Here is a 20,086-nt window from a genome sequence, read left to right as displayed (position 1 = left end):
TTTTTTTTTTATCTTCACTGCCCAATTCTAATAAAATCTATGAAACCCCTGTGGGTTCAAAATGCTCACTACACACCTAGATGGATTCTTCAAGGGGTGTAGTTTCCTAAATGGAGTCACTTTTTTAGGTGTTTTCACTGTTTTGGTCCCTTAGGGGCATTACAAATGCGACGTGGTCTCCGCAAACCATTCCTGCTAAATTTGAGCTCCAAAAGCCAAATGGCGCTCTTTCCCTTCTAAGCCCTGCTGTGTTTTACTCGGGAGAAATTGCTTTACAAAAGTAGTGGTGCATTTTCTCCTTTTAGTCCTTGTGGAAATTAGAAAAAATTAGCTAAACCTACATTTTCTTTGAAAGAATGTAGATTTTCATTTTCACGGCCTACTTCCAATAATTTCTGCAAAAAACCTGCGGGGTCAAAAGGCTCACTATACCCCTAGATAATTTCTTCAAGGGGTATAGTTTGCAAAATAGGGTCACTTTTGGTAGATTTCCACTGTTTTGGCACCGCAAGAGCCTTTCAGACCCGACATGGTGCCTAAAATATTTTCTAATAAAAAGGAGGCCCCAAAATCCTCTAGGTGTTCCTTTGTTTCTGAGGCCTGTGCTTCAGTCAATAAGTGCACTAGGGCCACATGTGGGGTATTTCTAAAAACTGCAGAATCTGGGCAATAGATATTGAGTTGCGTTTCTCTGGTAAAATTTTCTGTGTTACAAAAAAAATAGATGAAAAATGAATTTCTGCAAAAAAAAAAATAAATTTGAAAATTTCCCGTCTACTTTGCCTTAATTCCTGTGAAACACCGAAAAGGTTAAGAAACTTTCTAAATGCTGTTTTGAATACTTTGAGGGGTGAAGTTTTTAAAATGGGCTGACTTATCGAGGGTTTCTAATATATAAGGCCCTAAAATCCACTTCACATCTGAACTGGTCCCTGTAAAAATAGCCTTTTGAAATTTTCTTGAAAATGTGAGAAATTGCTGCTAAAGTTCTAAGCCTTGTGATGTCATAGAAAAATAAAAGGATGTTTAAAAAACGATGCCAATCTAAAGTACACATATTGGTTATGTTAATTAGCAACAATTTTGTGTGGTATTACTATCTGTCTTACAAGCAGATACATACAAATTTAGAAAAATGCTAATTTTTGCAATTTTTCGCTAAATTTTGGTGTTTTTCACAATTAAATACTTAATGTATCGAGCAAATTTTGCCAGTAACATAAAGTCCAATGTGTCACGATAAAATCATCTCAGAATCGCTTGGATAGGTAAAAGCATTCCGAAGTTATTACCACATAAAGTGAAACATGTCAGATTTGAAAAAAAATTGGCTGCGTCCTGAAGGCCAAAACAGGCTGTGTCCTTAAGGGGTTAAGGAGGCTGACAAAGCACGTCAATAAGCAAAACCTACAAAGAAGCCTATAGTAAGAACTATAGTGTATATATGTATATATATATATATATATATATATATATATATATATATATATATATATATATATATAGAGAGAGAGAGAGAGAGAGAGAAGAACATAGAACGCAGTAACGGCACCAGGACTTCAAGGTAGATGAAAGCAGGGTGGATTTATTCACCTCAAAACCGCGACGTTGCGGTTCAACAGGAACCTTTCTCATAGCTTTCTCTAAAAATAAGGGGAATTGATTCATCCCCTGGTGACGAGCACATGGCCTGATTTTCTGGATCTGTGGAGTGCTGTGTTTATCTGCTCTTGGATTGTGTGTATATATATATATATATATATATATATATATATATATATATACACACACACACCGCATTCCAAATTATTATGCAAATGGTTTTTTTTCGCTGATTTTCCTAAATAGTCGATGCAAATGACAGTCAGTATAATCTTCAAGCCATCAACCGTTGGAGTATAATGCAAATTTTATTGAAGAAATCTCCTAAAAACTGATTTTTTTTTTAGATGTAAAAAACTCAAAATGCTCTGTTTCAAATTATTATGCACAACAGAGATCAAAACATTTTAACGGTTGTAAAGAGAACTAAAGTGATAATTTGTTGAATTTGCAGCATCAGGAGGTCATATTTACAGAAATCAAAAGCTCTTTCAATCAAAAAAAATATATAACAGGCCAAGTTACATGTTAATATAGGACCCCTTCTTTGATATCACCTTCACAATTCTTGCATCCATTGAATTTGTGAGTATTTGGACAGTTTCTGCTTGAATATCTTTGCAGGATGTCAGAATAGGCTCCCAGAGCTTCTGTTTTGATGTGAACTGCCTCCCACCCGCATAGATATTTTGCTTGAGGATGCTCCAAAGGTTCTCAATAGGGTGGAGGTCAGGGGAACATGGGGGCCACACCATGAGTTTCTCTCCTTTTATGACCATAGCAGCCAATGACACAGAGGTATTCTTTGCAGCATGAGATGGTGCATTGTCATGCATGAAGATAATTTTGCTACGGAAGGCACGGTTCTTCTTTTTGTACCATGGAAGAAAGTGGTCAGTCATAAACTCTACGTACTTTGCAGAGGTCATTTTCACACCGTCAGGGACCCTAAAAGGGGCCTACCTGCTCTCTCCCCATGATTCCAGCCCAAAACATGACTCCACCACCTCCTTGCTGAAGTCGCAGCCTTGTTGGGACATGGTGGCCATTCACCAACCATCCACTACTCCATCCATCTGGACCATCCAGGGTTGCACGGCACTCATCAGTAAACAACACACAACCGTTTCTGCTTGTGAGCATTGTTTAGGGGTGGCCGAATAATAGCTTTATGCACACTTGCAAACCTCTGGAGGATCCTATACCTTGAGGTTCGCGGGACTCCAGAGGCACCTGTTTGCTGCTTTGCAATGGCATTTTAGCAGCTGCTCTCCTAATTCTATCAATTTGTCTGGCAGAAACCTTCCTCATTATGCCTTTATCTGAACAAACCCGTCTGTGCTCTGAATCAGCCACAAATCTTTTCACAGTACAATGATCACGCTTAAGTTTTCTTGAAATATACAATGTTTTCATACCTTGTCCAAGGTATTGCACTATGTCACGCTTTTCGGCAGCAGAGAGATCATTTTTTCTTTCCCATATTGCTTGAAACCTGTGGCCTACTTAATAATGTGGAATGTCCTTCTTAATTAGTTTTTCTTTGATTGGTCACACCTGACATACTAATTATCACAGGTGTCTGAGATTGATTACAATGATCCAAAGAGCCCTAAGACACAATACCATCCATGAGTTTAATTGAAAAACGAATAATTAAATGTTTATGACATTTAAATCCAATGTGCATAATAATTTGGAACACGGTGTGTATATATATATATATATATATATATATATATATATATATATATACACACACAGTATTTCTGATTAATTTAATGTTACCTTCATTGAAAAAAACTGTGCTTTTCTTTCAAAAATAATGAAATCTCTAAGTGACCCTAAACTTTTGAACGATAGTGTATATATATATATATATATATATATATGTATATAAAAGAATCACATGAATGTCATCAAGTATCCTTAGCCTTTTGACTATCAATGATGTAGTTACCACATTGTGCCAAGAATTCTCGTTCCTGTAACAGTGAATTCCGATCACCTGGCTTGATTTACAGCAGAATAAAAAAGCAAAACAATAATAATACTTGATAGGTTTGGTGTTTTTTTTTTGCATTATCTATAGTCAAGTCTGGATTCACACTGGATGGTAATGTGGTGGCCAGCAATAGACTGGCCATCTGGCAGTTCTGGCAAATGCCAGATGGTCGGTGAACAGTGGGCCACCTGCTGGCCTCCCAAACAATCAGTGTCGGCGGCCTGCTTCCTCTCTGAGGGGGCAGCAGCGCCACTGCAACCAGCCACCATCTCCCCGTCCTGCATTAATTTTACCTGCGATTATATGGCTGGGCAGCTACGTGCCTGACATTTCATTGCCTTACAATGACGCTGATTGGCAGGGCAGAATGACTTGCCCCGCCAATCTGCGCCTTACAATGATGCCAGCGGCGCGATAACGTCATCCCCCCGCTTTTATTGAAAGGCACTGATTAGCGGGGCAAGTCATTCTACCCTGCCAATCAGGCCTTTCAATGACACTAGCGGCGCAATGAAGTCATCGCGCCGCTTCCGTTGTTGAAAGGCACTGATTGAGGGGGGCAAGTTGTTCTGCCCTGCCAATCAGCGCCGTCGTTTAGCTCAGAAGAGACCAGGCCTGCATTGACACAGGACGGCGTGGGAACGGGATCAAGGTGAGTATCTAAAGTTGTTTTTTTTCCCACCTAGAAGTGTGAGTGGCATTATCTACAGGAATTAAAGAACAGATGCCAGAGGCAAAATAGCCCTGTTTCCCAGCTACCATAGAAATTGTTAAATTGTAAAAAGTTAACTTTATTATGCTAATTCAGCAAACAAATAAACAGACAGACAAACCAACATGAATATTTAAAATTCTCTATGCAAGGATCGGGTCAGCAAACATTAGTGGTAATGTCAGTAAGCACGTGTATTAGCCGTCTATATCCTATAGACCGGCAGGGTCTGGAGAGTGTGGTTAGCACCAATGGACTCCTGACAGTTAAATTGTTAGATTATTAGATTATTAAGCCCTAAGATCCAGCATGTATTAAAATTGAAAGGAGAGCCCCCACGACATGTTTCGGCACGAATGCAGCGTCCTCAGGGGTTCACGGGGCCCAGGTAGTTTTAATCCCTTGAACTGCCACCATACAGTAATACAATTTGTTGTTTTCAGATGCAGAAAAATCTATAAAATCAACTTTTAAACCGGCGCACACTATATACTAATTACTCATTAAAGGGTCACGGGGCGGTGCCGCTATCCTGAAGATTCACATAGTCCTGCCTTCAAATGCTTAATTGACATCCCCCTGGCTGTTATACATCACTACCAATCTCCTCCAACTTTCTCAGATGCGCCATTGTCTTGTACTACTTGGGGACGCACCGTGCAACGAGGTGTACTCTGAACGGCTGCATCGTGCATGCCAGTACAAGGCAACGGTGCATCCACAAGAGTTGGAGGAGGCTGCTAGTGATGTAAGACAGCCAGGGGGATGTCAATAAAAATCTGAGGGGGCGCCATTTCAATTTTTGCCTCAGGCAGTATAAAAGCTAGAATCAGCCTTGCGGATGGTGGTGAACATAAGCACCAACATTACAATTACTGCTGCCTCCTGGTGTTTAAAACCACATCTTTCCTAGATTTATTGATGTGTACTCTGCAATGATGGGAAGCAGCACTGCAGAAATGAAGTATAGTGCATGTTGGCCGAGCCACAGCTAATCAGCTCTAGACTTGTTTTCTGCACTGATGCCTCGCTCATTAGCACACATCTCCGGCACCGCAGCAGAAAAGGAGAATCAGTAGCTGCCCAGTCTGCATGTACAAATCAAACTTAATGCTGGTTGGCTGAGCATCAGCCAATCAGTGATGGGCTTGCTCTTTCTACTGACCCCTGAGTAAAGCTTTAGTCTGGCTGCCGAGGAGAAGGAGACTCCAGCCACTGCCAGGTATGTTGCTGATGGCTGTAGTGCCAGCAGGTTTATTTATTTATCTGCTTCAGCTTCATGTAATGAGGGGGCTAGGGGGTGCATATGTGAGTGTAAAGGACATGTGTGATGCACACAGTATCTGCAAGCAACCTGCTTGTGGGAGGGGAAGGGTCCAGATACTGTAGATTGGAGGAGCTATATCGTTAAAACTGTGAGCATCAGGTTATGGTTAATTTGAGCCACAGGTGGGAGGAGCTTTGTAAAAGAGGTGTGGCTTCGTGGGCACATGGATGGGGCTTAATGGTGGAGGGGTCATCTCAGGTATAGATGCCTATTTACTGCCAGCATCCTGCATGACAGTGCCCAAGAATCAGCAGTCTACAAAAAACAGCAGGTAAACATAGCAATGTAAATGAATTGTTGGATAGATTTTTGTAGTCTGACTGGTTGATGTAGTGTTAACAGTGTATGTCAATTGTATGAGTGAAATATGCAATTTCTGTGAGTTTTGTTTCTTTTTCTAATGTATAAGTGGCATTTGTGTGCATGTTTTTTTTCAATGTGAGTGTGAGTGGTATGTGTGGTATAGGTCTATTGTGTAAATGTTATGTGAGGTATGTGTTTAGCATTTGTGTGGTGCGTGCGGTATGTGTCTAGTGTAAGTAGTGTGTGCAGTATGTGTCTAGTGTGTGAGTGGTATGTGTCTAGTGTGTGAGTGGTATGTGTCTAGTATGTGAGTGGTGTGTGCAGCATCTGTGCCAGGTGTGAGTAGTGTGTGTACAACATGTGTCCTTGGTGTGGGTAGACAACGTGAGGTATATGTCTTAGGTGTGAGTGGCGAGAGTGGAGGATATATCCTAGGTGTGAGTGGTGTGCGTGTGCATGTGTCCTAGGTGTGAGTGGTGCATGTGCAGCATATGTCCTAAGTGTGAGTGGGGGATGTGTTCTAGGTGTGAGTGGTGTGAGTGTGCATGTGTCACAGGTGTGGGTGGTGTGTGTGCGCATGTGTCCTATTTGTGAGTGGCACGAATGCAGAATGTGTCCAGCTTGTGGGTTGCATGTGTGTGTGTGTGTATATAAAATTGAAATCATACTATTTAGTTACAGTATGGTGATATTTTAGCATTGTATAATGGCATAATTTGCAATCTGTTTACGTCAGTATTAGGCCATGATCACGCAATCAGGATTTGATTAGGACTAAGTCCCTGATTCTACACCTAAATCCCTTTCAAATCCCCTAAGATTCTGCATCCATTACAAGTGAATGTGCTATTTTATACCCTATTCACAAGCAGCGGAAATAACTCTGCTCCGCATAAAAAAAATCATCTACAATAATAAGTATGTTCATTATTCTTGTGGAAAAGCAGTAGATTCATTGGAGTTGGAGCTATAAGGAACTAATCCTCTTTTCATTTACACCTATTTTAATAAATTTCCTCATGTCTTGTATAGCTGAAAGGCGGTCCCATGTATTCCAGCCCAACATTGGTGGCTGCGTATGCCGGCGGTGGGCCTGTATGCTTAAATATGCCAGGGCTGATTTGAAGTCCCAGTCTGGCCCTGGTGATGGCGTATCCAGAGCATTTACGTAAGTGGTTTTCTCACCTTCATTTCCTACGGTAGTACTATATGTCAGTAAGTTATGAGTCTATGAAAGCCTAGCAAACTTGGGGAAGGAGCTACTTGGCTCATTGTCTGGATTCCTGGAAGCCCATTAAGTTGTTTGTCTCAGAGAATAATTAATAAAGTGTAAGTATACATTTGGCCAGTATGCTTAGACAGTCTAGTGTGGTAAAATGCAGTGCTGGAAACAGACTTTTGTGTAGTGGCTCTCTCACATGTGTCCAGCTTTCCATCAAGAGCAAAATTACACTAATTATTTATTACACTAAATATTTATTTGGCAGTTATCTGTTTTGTTTTGTTTGTAAAAGGCAACCAGGTGTGCTGAGAATACAGTGCATTAAAGCACATTATTTATTTTGGAAATACGCCTGGCCCATGTAACAGTTGAAAAAAAAACCACTGAAAAGCAGCATGTACAGAGCAGCTAAATTACATTATTTGTTTAACCCCTTTCCGACATCCCCCATATATACGGCGCAGGTTGGGTGAAGGAGTATGAAGCGGGCTCACAGGCTGAGCTTGCTAAATAGAACAAACATGTCGGCTGTGGGTAACAGCCAACACTTCAGTGTAATGACCGGGATTCCGCTTGTTTAACACCATAGATGCGTCGATCAAAAGCGACAGCGACATCTAAGTGATTAGAAACAGGGGGTGCCCCCCCTAACATGACATGGTCCCCCGCGATGCGATTATGGGGAGCCAATGGTTGGCATGACAGCTTGTGGGAATGATAGAGGCCCCTAGGCCTACTTTCATTGTACTCCTATGAAGCCCTGCTGTCTATATAACGATGTACTGCAATACATTAGTAGTGCTGTATAACGTGCATCGCTGGTTCAAATCCCCTAGGGGGACTAGTAAAGAAAAAGTTAAATATAGTTAAATAAAGTTTTATTCATATATATATATATATATATATATATATATATATATATATATATATATATATATATATATATATATATATATATATATATATATATTAAAAGTTTAAAAAAGAAACCATTTCCCCCAAGCACAAAAAAAAAGATTAACGTAAAAGTCCAAATTATTACAATTATATCATTATTTAACCCGCACGGAGAATGCTGGAAAAAAAATTAAACCGCCATAATCGCTGTTTTTAGGAAACTTCATCTCCCACAAAAAAATTTAATAACAAGTGACCAAAAGTCTCAAGTACCCCAAAATGGTAATAATAGAAACTACAGCTTGCCCCACAAAAAATAAGCCCTCATACCATTTGATAGATGGTAAAAAAAAAGTTATGGCTCTCAGAATAAGGCGATATAACACAAATTTTATTTTTAACAATCAGTTTTTTCCTTGTAAATGTGGTAAAAGATAATAAAAACAATATAAATTCGGTATCAATGTAATTGTATTGACCCACAGAATAAAGTTAACAAACCGTTTTTACAGCTTGATGAACGGCATAAAACCAAAACTCCCAAAAATTTGAGTTGTCGCTGTTTTTTTTCCCATTCCACCCCACCAAGAGTTTTTTCCAATTCACCACTACATTATATGGTACATTAAATGGTGCTGTGAAAATCTACAACTCGTCCCACAAAAAACAAGCCCATATATCGACGAAAAAATTAAAACGTTATGGCTTTTGGAAGGTGGGGAGGAAAAACTAAAGTTAGGATCAGAAAAATGGCTGCGGTGGGAAGGGGTTAAGGGGCACATTGCGCTAGGCCCGTGCAAAAATGACACGGGCTGATACAGAAATTACACTATTTTTTAATTGGGGAAGTAGAAAATGTGATTTCAAATAATTTGCCGCAAAATCCGCATTTTGCCACATATTTTCCTTTGGATTTGAATTTGTATTGCAAAGGGTAAAATCCGCAGTAACTGTATTATAATCCGCAGTAACTCTGCATTATAATCCACAGTGTGCCCTTCATTCTGTGCAGTTTTAATCCACTACATGCACTTAGAATTTTGAAAACCTCATTAACATAAATCGTACTGTAATTGCAATTTGCACAGAAAATCCGAGACAAATGAATCACATCTGTGCATGGCCCTTAAAATATGTTAACAAGGGCTGTTTTCTTGTGTTTTTGTCACAAATTCTTTGCCACATTATTTGTAATCGCAGCAAAAAATATTGCGGCTTTGCCTTGATTTTCATAATTGTGGTAAAGCAGGAACATATTTTGCCACGATCACAAAAATATCTGCAAAAAGGCGTGACAAAACTAAACTGTTGATGTAAACATACTCACAGGACTGGTCGGGTAAGAGATGGCTGGAGCACCTGCAGGGAAGGACGGAGGTCGGGGTAGAAAGCACGCAGCGGCATAAAAAGAAGGGGGATCTCAGAAGCCTGCTGCTAGTAGGGATGGAGGGAAAGAGAAGGGGGCTGACTTTTATGTATTAAAGATGTATTATCAATCAGCCAACTGGTGCTATAGATGGCCCTGACTAGTGGCAGCTGCTATGAAGCGTACAGCTACACCAATGGACCACTGACAATCATCTGATAACAGGTCATTCTGCTTCTGGGATCCCCATTATTTAACGGCAATCTGTGATGAACCAGGCAGCAAGTGTTAAATCGCCCAGCAGTGCCACCACACAAGATCTAAAACACTACGCAATTCCCATTGAAATCTAATACAGAATTCCCTGTAATGCACAGACAAGCCAGAATCTCCAGAGGGAGGGAGGCTTTTTTAAGCAGCTCTCGGCTGATAGATCAGGGTTCTGAATGGAAGATCTCCTCTCTTAACTCCAGAGGAATTATGTTCAAGACATCCATTTGTGAAGGTTCGTTATTTGCTATTTTGGATTTCACCAGGACTGTTTCCTAACTCTACCTTGGAATTGCTGCCTACCCGATGTCATCGTGTTGCATGAACTCTGCCAGCGTTGACCCTGAATTTGTACGACCACACTTCTGTTTATCAATTCTGGTACTTCGCTCCATACCAACTGGGGTTCTCCTGTTCAATGTCCATACCCTTGTGAGGAACATTTTAATGTGAAGATTGCAAAATTCTTTAGGGCCCCGCCCCCCCCCAGTTTAATCCTAGTCATGACTTTCCAGGAGATGTTTTTCTTTCTATGCAAGACACACCCTTATTACAGACAATGACTCTTTCCGCAGGCCGCAACCCTTTACAAGGTATTATATTCTACGTATTCAGGCTGATTTACCCTTTAACATTATAAATGTGCATGGTATTTAATTATTTATTAGAATTGGTGCAGAAAAAACATTAGGCAGTTCCCTATAGCAAACAATCAGATAACAGTGGTACTATTCCAGGGCTGTAATAGGTGAAATTTGATTGTTTTCTATAGGCAACTGCTGAACTTTTCTATAATAGACACCAGACCAGGCCCCTAAACAAATACAGATTCCAGACCCCCTGAATAAATGTGGACCCCAGACAAGACACCCTAAAGAAAGACCGCAGAACAGACTACTATCCACTAATACAGACCCCAGACTAGACTACTATTCCTATACAGACACCAGACCAGATGTACAGAAATTCACCTCTACCCGTTCCTGCACTCCCTGATGCCGCCGGAGACAACGTTCTGACGCTAGATTTGCCTTCTCTTCCGGGAATCCGGGAGATCTCCCCTTTTGCCGGGAGTCTCCTGGATGTTTTGGGTGAGTTGGAAAGTTTGGTGTTTATAGACATTCAGTAAACAGGAAAAACAAATAATAAAAACCTTTAATGGGGTTTTATCAAAATCGAATTCTTCGGCAGCCCAATCGAAAGGAATGGAGCCGTGGCCGACCATAAACAGTACCATTTCAATCATATGGGGTTCATAGTACGAGCAGGTAAGCCCATTCTCGTGATCGGTGGGGGTTCCAGCGGTCAAACCGCCACAGATTAGATATTTATCACCTATCCTTTGGATAGGTGATAAATATTGATTATGGTAAAACCAATTTACGGGAACTTGTCACTACAACAGAGCTATTAAATAAGGACATCAGTTGTAAACGATTATGGAATTATAGTAGTGGGTGCCATTACATCCACTAAAGAGCCACTCAAAGTGCCAAACAGTTAAGTACAACATAAAGCACTTCCCGATCCGTGTAGTCACATGTTAAATCACATGATCTATTTCAGCATATTATCAGCTCTGAAAAGGGTCATGAGATGCAGTCTGTATCTGCAGTTTCTAAGGCGGGCCATACACATTAGATGTATGTAGGCCAAAGCTGTCTTTTTCGGTGGAACTGGCCGGCCATCTAATGTGTATGGCATTGTCCCGACCTTACCCCGGTGGCAGATGTTGGGTGAGAGAGGGGTCGGGCATGTTGAATTTCAACATGCCTGATTCTTTTTTTTGTTAGTAGATAAGCCGCTGCCAGAGTAGCCTGGCAGCGCCTTTCTCCCTCTTGGCCAGGCGTGCACGTGTATGGGTGAATCTGTAGGAATAGCTGTCGGCGAAATGATTGTTCAGGTGACAGCTATCTAAGGTGTATGGCCAGCTTAAGGAGTCATGAACTGTACGATATTTGACTGACTGAGAGGTATTAAGTAATAAACCATGTAACTCCAGAGTGCTTTCTTTTCTATTCCCTTGTTTGACACATTAATGGTCTGTACAGTGGATGTCCTTACACGTACTAGTATAAGAGTTTTAGGAAATTAAACCGATTCTCTAGGTCTGCCTGAGTGAAAAAAAGTTTTAAGTCAAATGAAATGCATAATGTATTGCTATAATAGTAAATACTTACTGTAATAATGAATGGCACAGTGTTAATAATTTCCAATATGAAAGGTATTCGCAAAATCTGTTCCCAAATATTTCCCTTTGAAGATAGTAAAAACAAACATGTAAGTGGTCAAAATGAAACATTAGAGAACCTTTCTGTCTATAGATTTGTTAACTGAATTCTGCATTAGTGCCTTAGAAAGTTTATCTATTTGTTCTATCTATCTATCTATCTATCTATCTATCTATCTATCTATCTATCTATCTATCTATCTATCTATCTATCTATCTATCATCTATCGACACAAAAATTGTCAACCGCACAGTCCAGGTCTCATAAAAATGAGGGTGCAAGCCCGCCAGGGATATGGCCACAGTCTCCCAAGGTATATATTTTTCAAAAAACAGGCAGCACTCAAAAAGTTGTAGCAAAATTAGAAGCTTGAAAAAGGGTCTATTGAAGAGCTGAAACGTTGCTGTATTGGATTGATGGAATAAAGCACCTTTTCTAATTTTGCTACAACTTTTTGAGTGCTGCCTTTTTGAAAAATATCTATCTATCTATCTATCTATCTATCTATCTATTTCTTTACAAATCAATTGTATAGACAGTGGCATATGTAGAAGAAGGAAAAGATAAAAATTAGGCCCCTTTCATGTTCTGCTTATTATTACTACACTCCTTTTCTTTTGACTTGTTACACTAGGTCCTTCTGGTGTTCCTATTCCATTTTCATGACTATATTTTTTTTAACTTTGCAGTGCTGGTGAAGACCACATCCCTGTACAGATTGTCACTACCAAATAAAATAGGAACGAGACCAAGCTGTAATAGTCCTATTTCCTACCGAGTGCACCAAGTATGTACAACCCCTGTATATAGGCTAAGCGAATGTCCACAATCCTAATCTAACAAAAATATACACAGTACAAAATTATGCAAAATAATGATACCATTGCCAATACCTACAGTATTTCTAATAATTTAGTTCAGCACTTAAACTCGTGAGGTAGCTGTTTTTTAGTTGTTGTTTTTTTTTTACAAAGGATTTAATCTGCTTGAGATAATGAGTCAAAGAAAAACATTTCACAAGGTTTTTAGTACTTTTGGTTTTGTTAAATGCATCTTAGTTTCTCATTTTCAGTAAAATAGCTAGTATTGAAAATAAAGCTGGAGTTTTTAAAGTAACCCATTAAAAATAGATGAAAATGATTGTTTTTCCTAAATAGCATTATGTTCAAGATTTAAAATGTACTTCATTTGTTGATCATTCAGATTAGTACAATATAGAGCATCAAAAATAGCATTTACCTTGTAGCTGAGGTAACTAAGCAAGATTGTTTCTAAAAGGCTGATGAGAGCCACTGTCACCTGTAAAAAAGAGAATCACTCATTATAGAAAGTTATACTAATGATTATAACAAGAATGATGATGGAGAGATAGAGATAGAGATAGAGATAGATATGAGAAAGGTTGAAGAGCTCTGGTTTTCAGACATAGTAGGAGCTCTGTTAATACTGACCCTTCCCCTCTTGTTGCATGCAACATATAGGTCAACAGGGGGATTGCATTGTTGCTGAATCTAGCTTAGGCTAAAAATGACAAAAGTTGTGTAAAGGATCTGCCAGGCACAACTTCTGTGTATACTCCCATAGGTAATCAGTCTGCACCTGAGTCTATGTCTCTGAGACTGACTCCATCTTCCTCCACTCAGGATGGCAGGCTTAGGAGTGGGAGAGCCTATCGCAGCCTGGCCAGACGGAGCTAGCTCCCGCCCTCCGTCTATTTATACCTGCCTTTCCTGTTCCTCCTTTGCTTGTGATTCTTCTCGTGTGGTTTCCTGGCCCAGCTACAGCTTCTAACTATTTGATCCTGCTCCATACTGACCCTGGCTTACTGACTACTCTCCTGCTCTGCGTTTGGTACCTCGTGCACTCCTGGTTTGACTCGGCTCGTTCACCACTCTTGTTGCTCATGGTGTTGCCGTGGGCAACTGCCCCTTTCCCTTGCTTTGTGTTCCCTTGTCTGTTTGTCTCGTGCACTTACTGAGCGTAGGGACCGCCGCCCAGTTGTACCCCGCCGCCTAGGGCGGGTCGTTGCAAGTAGGCAGGGACAGAGTGGCGGGTAGATTAGGGCTCACTTGTCCGTTTCCCTACCCCCGTCATTACAAGTTGTGATGACATGTTTGTTGGAAACCCTACAGGATTCCGCAGACACAAATGGATGGTACAAACTACAAGTCTTTTTTTTTTACTCACAGGGAGGCCTAAAATTTAGCACTCAATCACAATTGAGGTACAGTTCTTTGGCAAACAACACGAATGGAACAGTTGAGGTTCTCAACAGTTTGTACATTGTTTAACAGTTTGTTTTTTTTTACAATTAACACCGGCTCCACAGGAGAAAATAAAGGCTGAATCCCCACTAGTTGATTGGTTAGAACGAGCATCTAGTGGTCTTACTGGCCTAGGGTCCCTCTCGCGAGGTTATCCACCTTCACCAACACTGGGTCAACAAGGCACTTGATGCTTTAGCGCCCCGCTAATTTTACTCTACACAGTCACTGTCTGTTTTCAGCGACCACCACCATAACGGCCTGGATAGGATCAAGTTTATTTTTAACTGCATTTGTCACTCTAAGGCCCCATGCACACGAATGTAAAACCGCAGACCGTACCACGGTTGTACGGACCCATTCGGTTCTATTGGTTGTGGACACCTTTCCTTTGCGCTACGGATGGGTGTTCGTGCCGTAGAACCGTGCCGGTAATTATGAAGCATGTCCATTTTTTCGTATTTTACGCGCCGTGCTGCTAGATAAATAACAAAAAAGTTTGAACAGCACATTCCAAGAAAATGAAATAAAATGTGTAGCGTAATCGTGGGCTGTGATTACGGGCTCGGCAATGTACATAGGGCCTTAGGCCGGCTTCGCTTTCCTACATGCCCACTTCTTTTGGAATTTCCAGCCATTCAGAGTTCCAAAGCTCTACTGCCTGGCTGTCTTGGCCTTCACAGCCGATCCTCTCTCTTTTGGCTGTCATGGCGTCACTCAGAGGGACCCGACCTCGTCACAGGAGATGTGCACTCAGACAGATGCAGTTCAACTTATCAGGTTCTTCAATTCCACCCAACAAATGCGATGACACCTGCTTCAGCACCTACATTCTCAATGTCAATGCAGGGTTCCTAGTGCTGAAACCTGTGACTGACGAACCTCCTGTGAATAGCAGCTGGCACCTTAACTCCAGTCGTCATTCCAATAAATATGATCAGGAGATTGTGCACTAAATTAACCGTCCGAGTCTACCCCTTTTCCAGGACAAGCACCACCAAAGAACACCAGACATTAAAATAAAATTAAGTGAACACAAATGTATACAGTATAACATAGTCAGGAGCAAAACAAAACATGAAATAAAAAAAGAGCAAGAAAAAGGGTATTGCTCCCTGGGGCACACTCTTACACCATGTTGACTCTAATGTTGTTTTTGCTTATTTTCCCTCTTTTGTATGTCAAAAAATGTGACATTAGTGCTTAAAAAAAAAGTGCTTGGTCAAACACTCTATTTTCAATGTATTTATGGCAGATAACTGGCGTAAAGACTTCGATAATTAATTAAAATCACCCAGGGCAGAATGGGAGGACCCTCATCATTTATGCCCTGGGTGATTTTAATAGTTTAATGCTGGTTCCTACCATCCCCAGATATATGTAGGCTTAGTCCCAGTTCTGGATGTATGTGCAGAGCAGGTCCCCACCTATGGTGTGTGCTAAGAACCTCCCTATTGTAAGTAGATTTAGCAGTAATGCATATTTATTTATATTTAGCGGTTTAGGTGACATTGGTGTTCGCAGTGTGCTGTCGCCATTTTTTTGTGTGCTAGATAGATAAATAGGTATTTTGGCCGACCACCCTTTCAGCAATGCCTACAATTACATGAAATATTTGAGGGTACTATACGCTTTCTGTAAAATATACTTTAAAAAAAAAAAAAACACTCACATAAGTCAAGTGCTTAAAGTGTAACTAAACTAAAGTGTAACTAAACTTTAAAAAACTTTTGACATGTCATAGTGACATACCTCCTACTACATTAATAGCAATACTCACAAAATAAGTATAAATTCAATTAAAACTTTATTGTTACATATAAATAGATAAAAATAAATGAAAAATGTGACACCCCCCCCCCAGAAGAAGCAGGGTGAAACACGTGTCGGGGTGTGTTACCCCTTGGTCTGTATGTTCCACTTCTCCTGTATCTAGGTATTTCATTGGCTTATTGTATGCATTTTGCACTTTATACTTAACTCCATTCCTAGTATACTTATGTGGCTTATACGGATTGTAGCATTTGCACTTTCCAGTTTTTATATGCACTGTATCTGATTGACTATAGACCTTGTGGTTAATCCTTCATCGTGGGTATGTTTTAGTTTTTCATGTATTTTTATCTATTTATATGTAACAAAAAAGTTTTCATTGAATTTATAATTATTTTGCTGTGATTTAGTAGTAGGTATTTAATATTTAGACAGCACATGTTTTCCATTTTGGAGCTAGTACAAGCACCTATGGTACGTCATAGTGACTGACATGTCAGAAGTATTGATCGGTGGGGTCCGAACACTAAGACGCCCACCTATCGCTAAAACGAAGCTGCAGAAGCGTTTGGATAAACGTTGTGCCGCTTTGTTTCTGATCGGCACTGCTCGGCTTTCCTCGGAATAGAAGGTCTTAGGCTGGGTTCACACGACCTATTTTCAGGCGTAAACGAGGCGTATTATGCCTCGTTTTACGCCTGAAAATAGGGCTACAATACGTCGGCAAACATCTGCCCATTCATTTGAATGGGTTTGCCGACGTATTGTGCAGACGACCTGTAATTTACGCGTCGTCGTTTGACAGCTGTCATACGACGACGCGTAAATGGACTGCCTCGGCAAAGAAGTGCAGGGCACTTCTTTGCCACGTAATTTGAGCTGTTCTTCATTGAACTAAATGAAGCACAGCTCAAGATTTACGAGCGTCTCAGACGGCACGCAAAATGCGAAGAGGATCATTTACATGTGAAACGAGGCAGCTGTTAACAGTCTGTCTTTTCACACGTAAATGCCTCTCATCGTGTGAACATACCCTAAGAGAATGTACATTGCTCGCTTGGCATTCCAAGGAAAGCAAACGAAGCTGCACAGCACTCACCCGAGCTCTCCCGCCACTTTGTTTTAGCGATCGGTATGGTAGTGGTCTCAAGTGCTCGGACCCCCATCAATCAAAACTTCTGACATGCCACTATAACATAAAGGGACATAGCCCTAAGAAAGATAGTATACTCAAATAATATACAAAAAATGCAAACAAAATACTTTATTGAATATAATAAAAAATAACATATAATGAAAAGAGAATGGGATACATAATATACAGAAATACAAACAGCAGGGTCAGATGGAATAGACCAAGACAGCAGAGTCAATCATCCAAAATATTGACCAGACCACGCTCCAATAGTGCATATAGTATAATAGTGCACCTATAAATAGAGATAGCAAAGTCCACACAAGGTAAATAACTACCAACTGATGATAGCGATACAAAAAAGTAGACAATGGATAATATCCATGCCCACTATAACCTGCAAGATATGCAAAGGAATGAAGTGTCAAGAAAACTCAAATAGTTTTCAAAGGATCGCCAGAATATGAATAAAACACTGACTGAGACACAATCAAAACAGAAGCTAACAGCTAACACATACCCTGGGACATGATGCAGAGCGCAGAAGGTCAAAGAAGATGAATGGCTGAATGAACGCCTCGACGCGCGTTTCGCCCTGTGAGCGGCTTCGTCAGGAGGCTACATACATTAAAACTCTAGGGGTTTAAATAATAAATGGACAAGGTTAGGCTCACCTGCGGCGAGTGAAAATCGGCGCTCAACACGCCCACCGGGCGGCGCACGCATCACGGGATGCGCCGCGCGTCATGTGACGGGCGCCACGTGATGAATCATCACCATGGCAGCCCTAGACGCTAAGCGGCACTCCCGAATGCCTGCCCCACCACAGGCGCGCGATCGAGCGTCTGTGCAGACACCGCAGGAGAGACAACGCAGAATAGCAAGGAAAAAATAAAAATAAAGAATTGACAGATAAAGTCATGTAGAGTACCTGCAGAGAAGAGACCAGCTAGCAATGTTTATATGTAAGTGAGACAAGTATAATAGATATAAAAATGCAAATATACAAATGTCAGTAGTAGATGCATATATTAAAAATATAGTGTCGAGAATATACAGCAATAATAGACAATTATTGATAATAAACGTTGATAGAAACATGCAAAAATAAAGAAGACATCAGAAATAATGATGATGAAAGTGATAGAAAGTGAATAATAAATGAAAGAATGAAATAAAAAACGTGCACGGATGACATACACCAAAAAAATGGTAATGAAAGTAAAAAAGTGCAATGAACTAGATAAATATAAAAAATAATAAAAATAATAAAAATGTGAATATAAATATATGAATATGAATCAAAGTGAAAAGAGTGAAATAGTGTTATAATATGTGAACCATACAGAATAAGTTAAAATATAAAAACATATATAAAAATATATCACATGAAGAGTATAAATATATACACATATATATATATATAAAAAAACACCTCTCATGAAGAGCACAATTATATACACATATATATTAAACAAAAGCATCATACAATACATACATAAATTCATATAAAATCACATACAGTCTCACAAATAGAAAACAAAAGCTGGATGATACAATATACAATATACAAAGTCAAATACATACATTTAAAATATAATAATAAACGTATAAGGCTCCACGGTACAGATAATAGTGATAAATATACAGACAAATATAGAGCCAAATATATAGAATTCTAATTAACTTAATTACACATTATTATCTTCTCCAGTCCTGAATTCAAATACAACCAGTCTTCTCCAATATACACGCCCGGTGGGCGTGTTGAGCGCCGATTTTCACTCGCCGCAGGTGAGCCTAACCTTGTCCATTTATTATTTAAACCCCTAGAGTTTTAATGTATGTAGCCTCCTGACGAAGCCGGTCACAGGGCGAAACGCGCGTCGAGGCGTTCATTCAGCCATTCATCTTCTTTGACCTTCTGCGCTCTGCATCATGTCCCAGGGTATGTGTTAGCTGTTAGCTTCTGTTTTGATTGTGTCTCAGTCAGTGTTTTATTCATATTCTGGCGATCCTTTGAAAACTATTTGAGTTTTCTTGACACTTCATTCCTTTGCATATCTTGCAGGTTATAGTGGGCATGGATATTATCCATTGTCTACTTTTTTGTATCGCTATCATCAGTTGGTAGTCAGGGGCGTAGCTAAAGGCTCATGGGCCCGGGTGCAAGAATTCAGCTTGGGCCCCCCTACCACTCCACAACACCACCATCATCATTATCATCAGACCCCTATGCATGCCTATGCCCAGACGCTTTGCCCAACAGCCCCCATAGTATAATGCCCCCACACAGTATAATGCTCCCATAGCTGCCCCCACACAGTATAATGCTCCCATAGCTGCCCCCACACAGTATAATTCCCCCCCATAGCTGCCCCCACAGTATAATGCCCCCCATAACAGCCCCATACGGTATAATGCTCCCCATATCAGCCCCCATACAGTATAATTCCCCCATATCAGCCCCCATTCAGTATAATGCCCCCATCTTATCAGCCCCCATGCCATATCTGCCCCCCATGCAGTATAATGCCCCCCATGCAGTATAATGCCCCCATATCAGCCCCCATGCAATATAATGCCCCCCCCATCTTATCAGCCCTCATGCCTTATCAGCCCCCCATGCAGTATAATGCCCCCCACACAATATCAGCCCCCATACAGTATAATGCCCCCATATGTGCATAATAAAAAAAATAGCATAATTACTTACCTATCCCCGTTCCCACGTCGGGTGGAGGATCCTTCGCCTCCTCCGGTCTGTGCTATGAGTGACTCAGCGCAGACAGGCGCGATGATGTCAACACATCCTGCCTGCCTGCGTCGAGCCGCTCAGGGCACAGTGAATGCTGGATCAAGAAGATGCCAGCTCCTTGCTCCAGGATTGAATGGAACCGGGACCTCGGTGAGTGACTCGCGACCCCCCGGAGGTCTTCACACGAACCCCCAGGGGGACGCGACCCACAGTGTAGGGAT

At 40.7% G+C, this 20,086-nt stretch overlaps 1 protein-coding gene across 6 annotated transcripts in view; it reads right to left on the bottom strand.

The window, feature by feature from the left end:
• Positions 1 to 20,086, bottom strand: part of KCNT2 (potassium sodium-activated channel subfamily T member 2) — a 675,220-nt gene that overhangs the window by 418,982 nt on the left and 236,152 nt on the right. For all 6 annotated transcript variants that reach the window (XM_075833425.1, XM_075833427.1, XM_075833430.1 and 3 more), the window contains exons 5-6: positions 13,175 to 13,234; positions 11,885 to 11,959 (exon numbers count right to left, since the gene is read on the bottom strand). In XM_075833425.1, coding sequence (XP_075689540.1) covers positions 11,885 to 11,959; positions 13,175 to 13,234 — 135 coding nt within the window. The remainder of the gene's footprint in view (positions 1 to 11,884; positions 11,960 to 13,174; positions 13,235 to 20,086) is intronic.

The sequence above is a fragment of the Rhinoderma darwinii genome, chromosome 7, assembly GCF_050947455.1.
Source record: "Rhinoderma darwinii isolate aRhiDar2 chromosome 7, aRhiDar2.hap1, whole genome shotgun sequence".
NCBI lineage: Eukaryota > Metazoa > Chordata > Amphibia > Anura > Rhinodermatidae > Rhinoderma > Rhinoderma darwinii.
The sequence above is the reverse complement of the archived record's forward strand: the minus strand, read 5'-3'. Positions and strand labels throughout refer to the sequence as shown.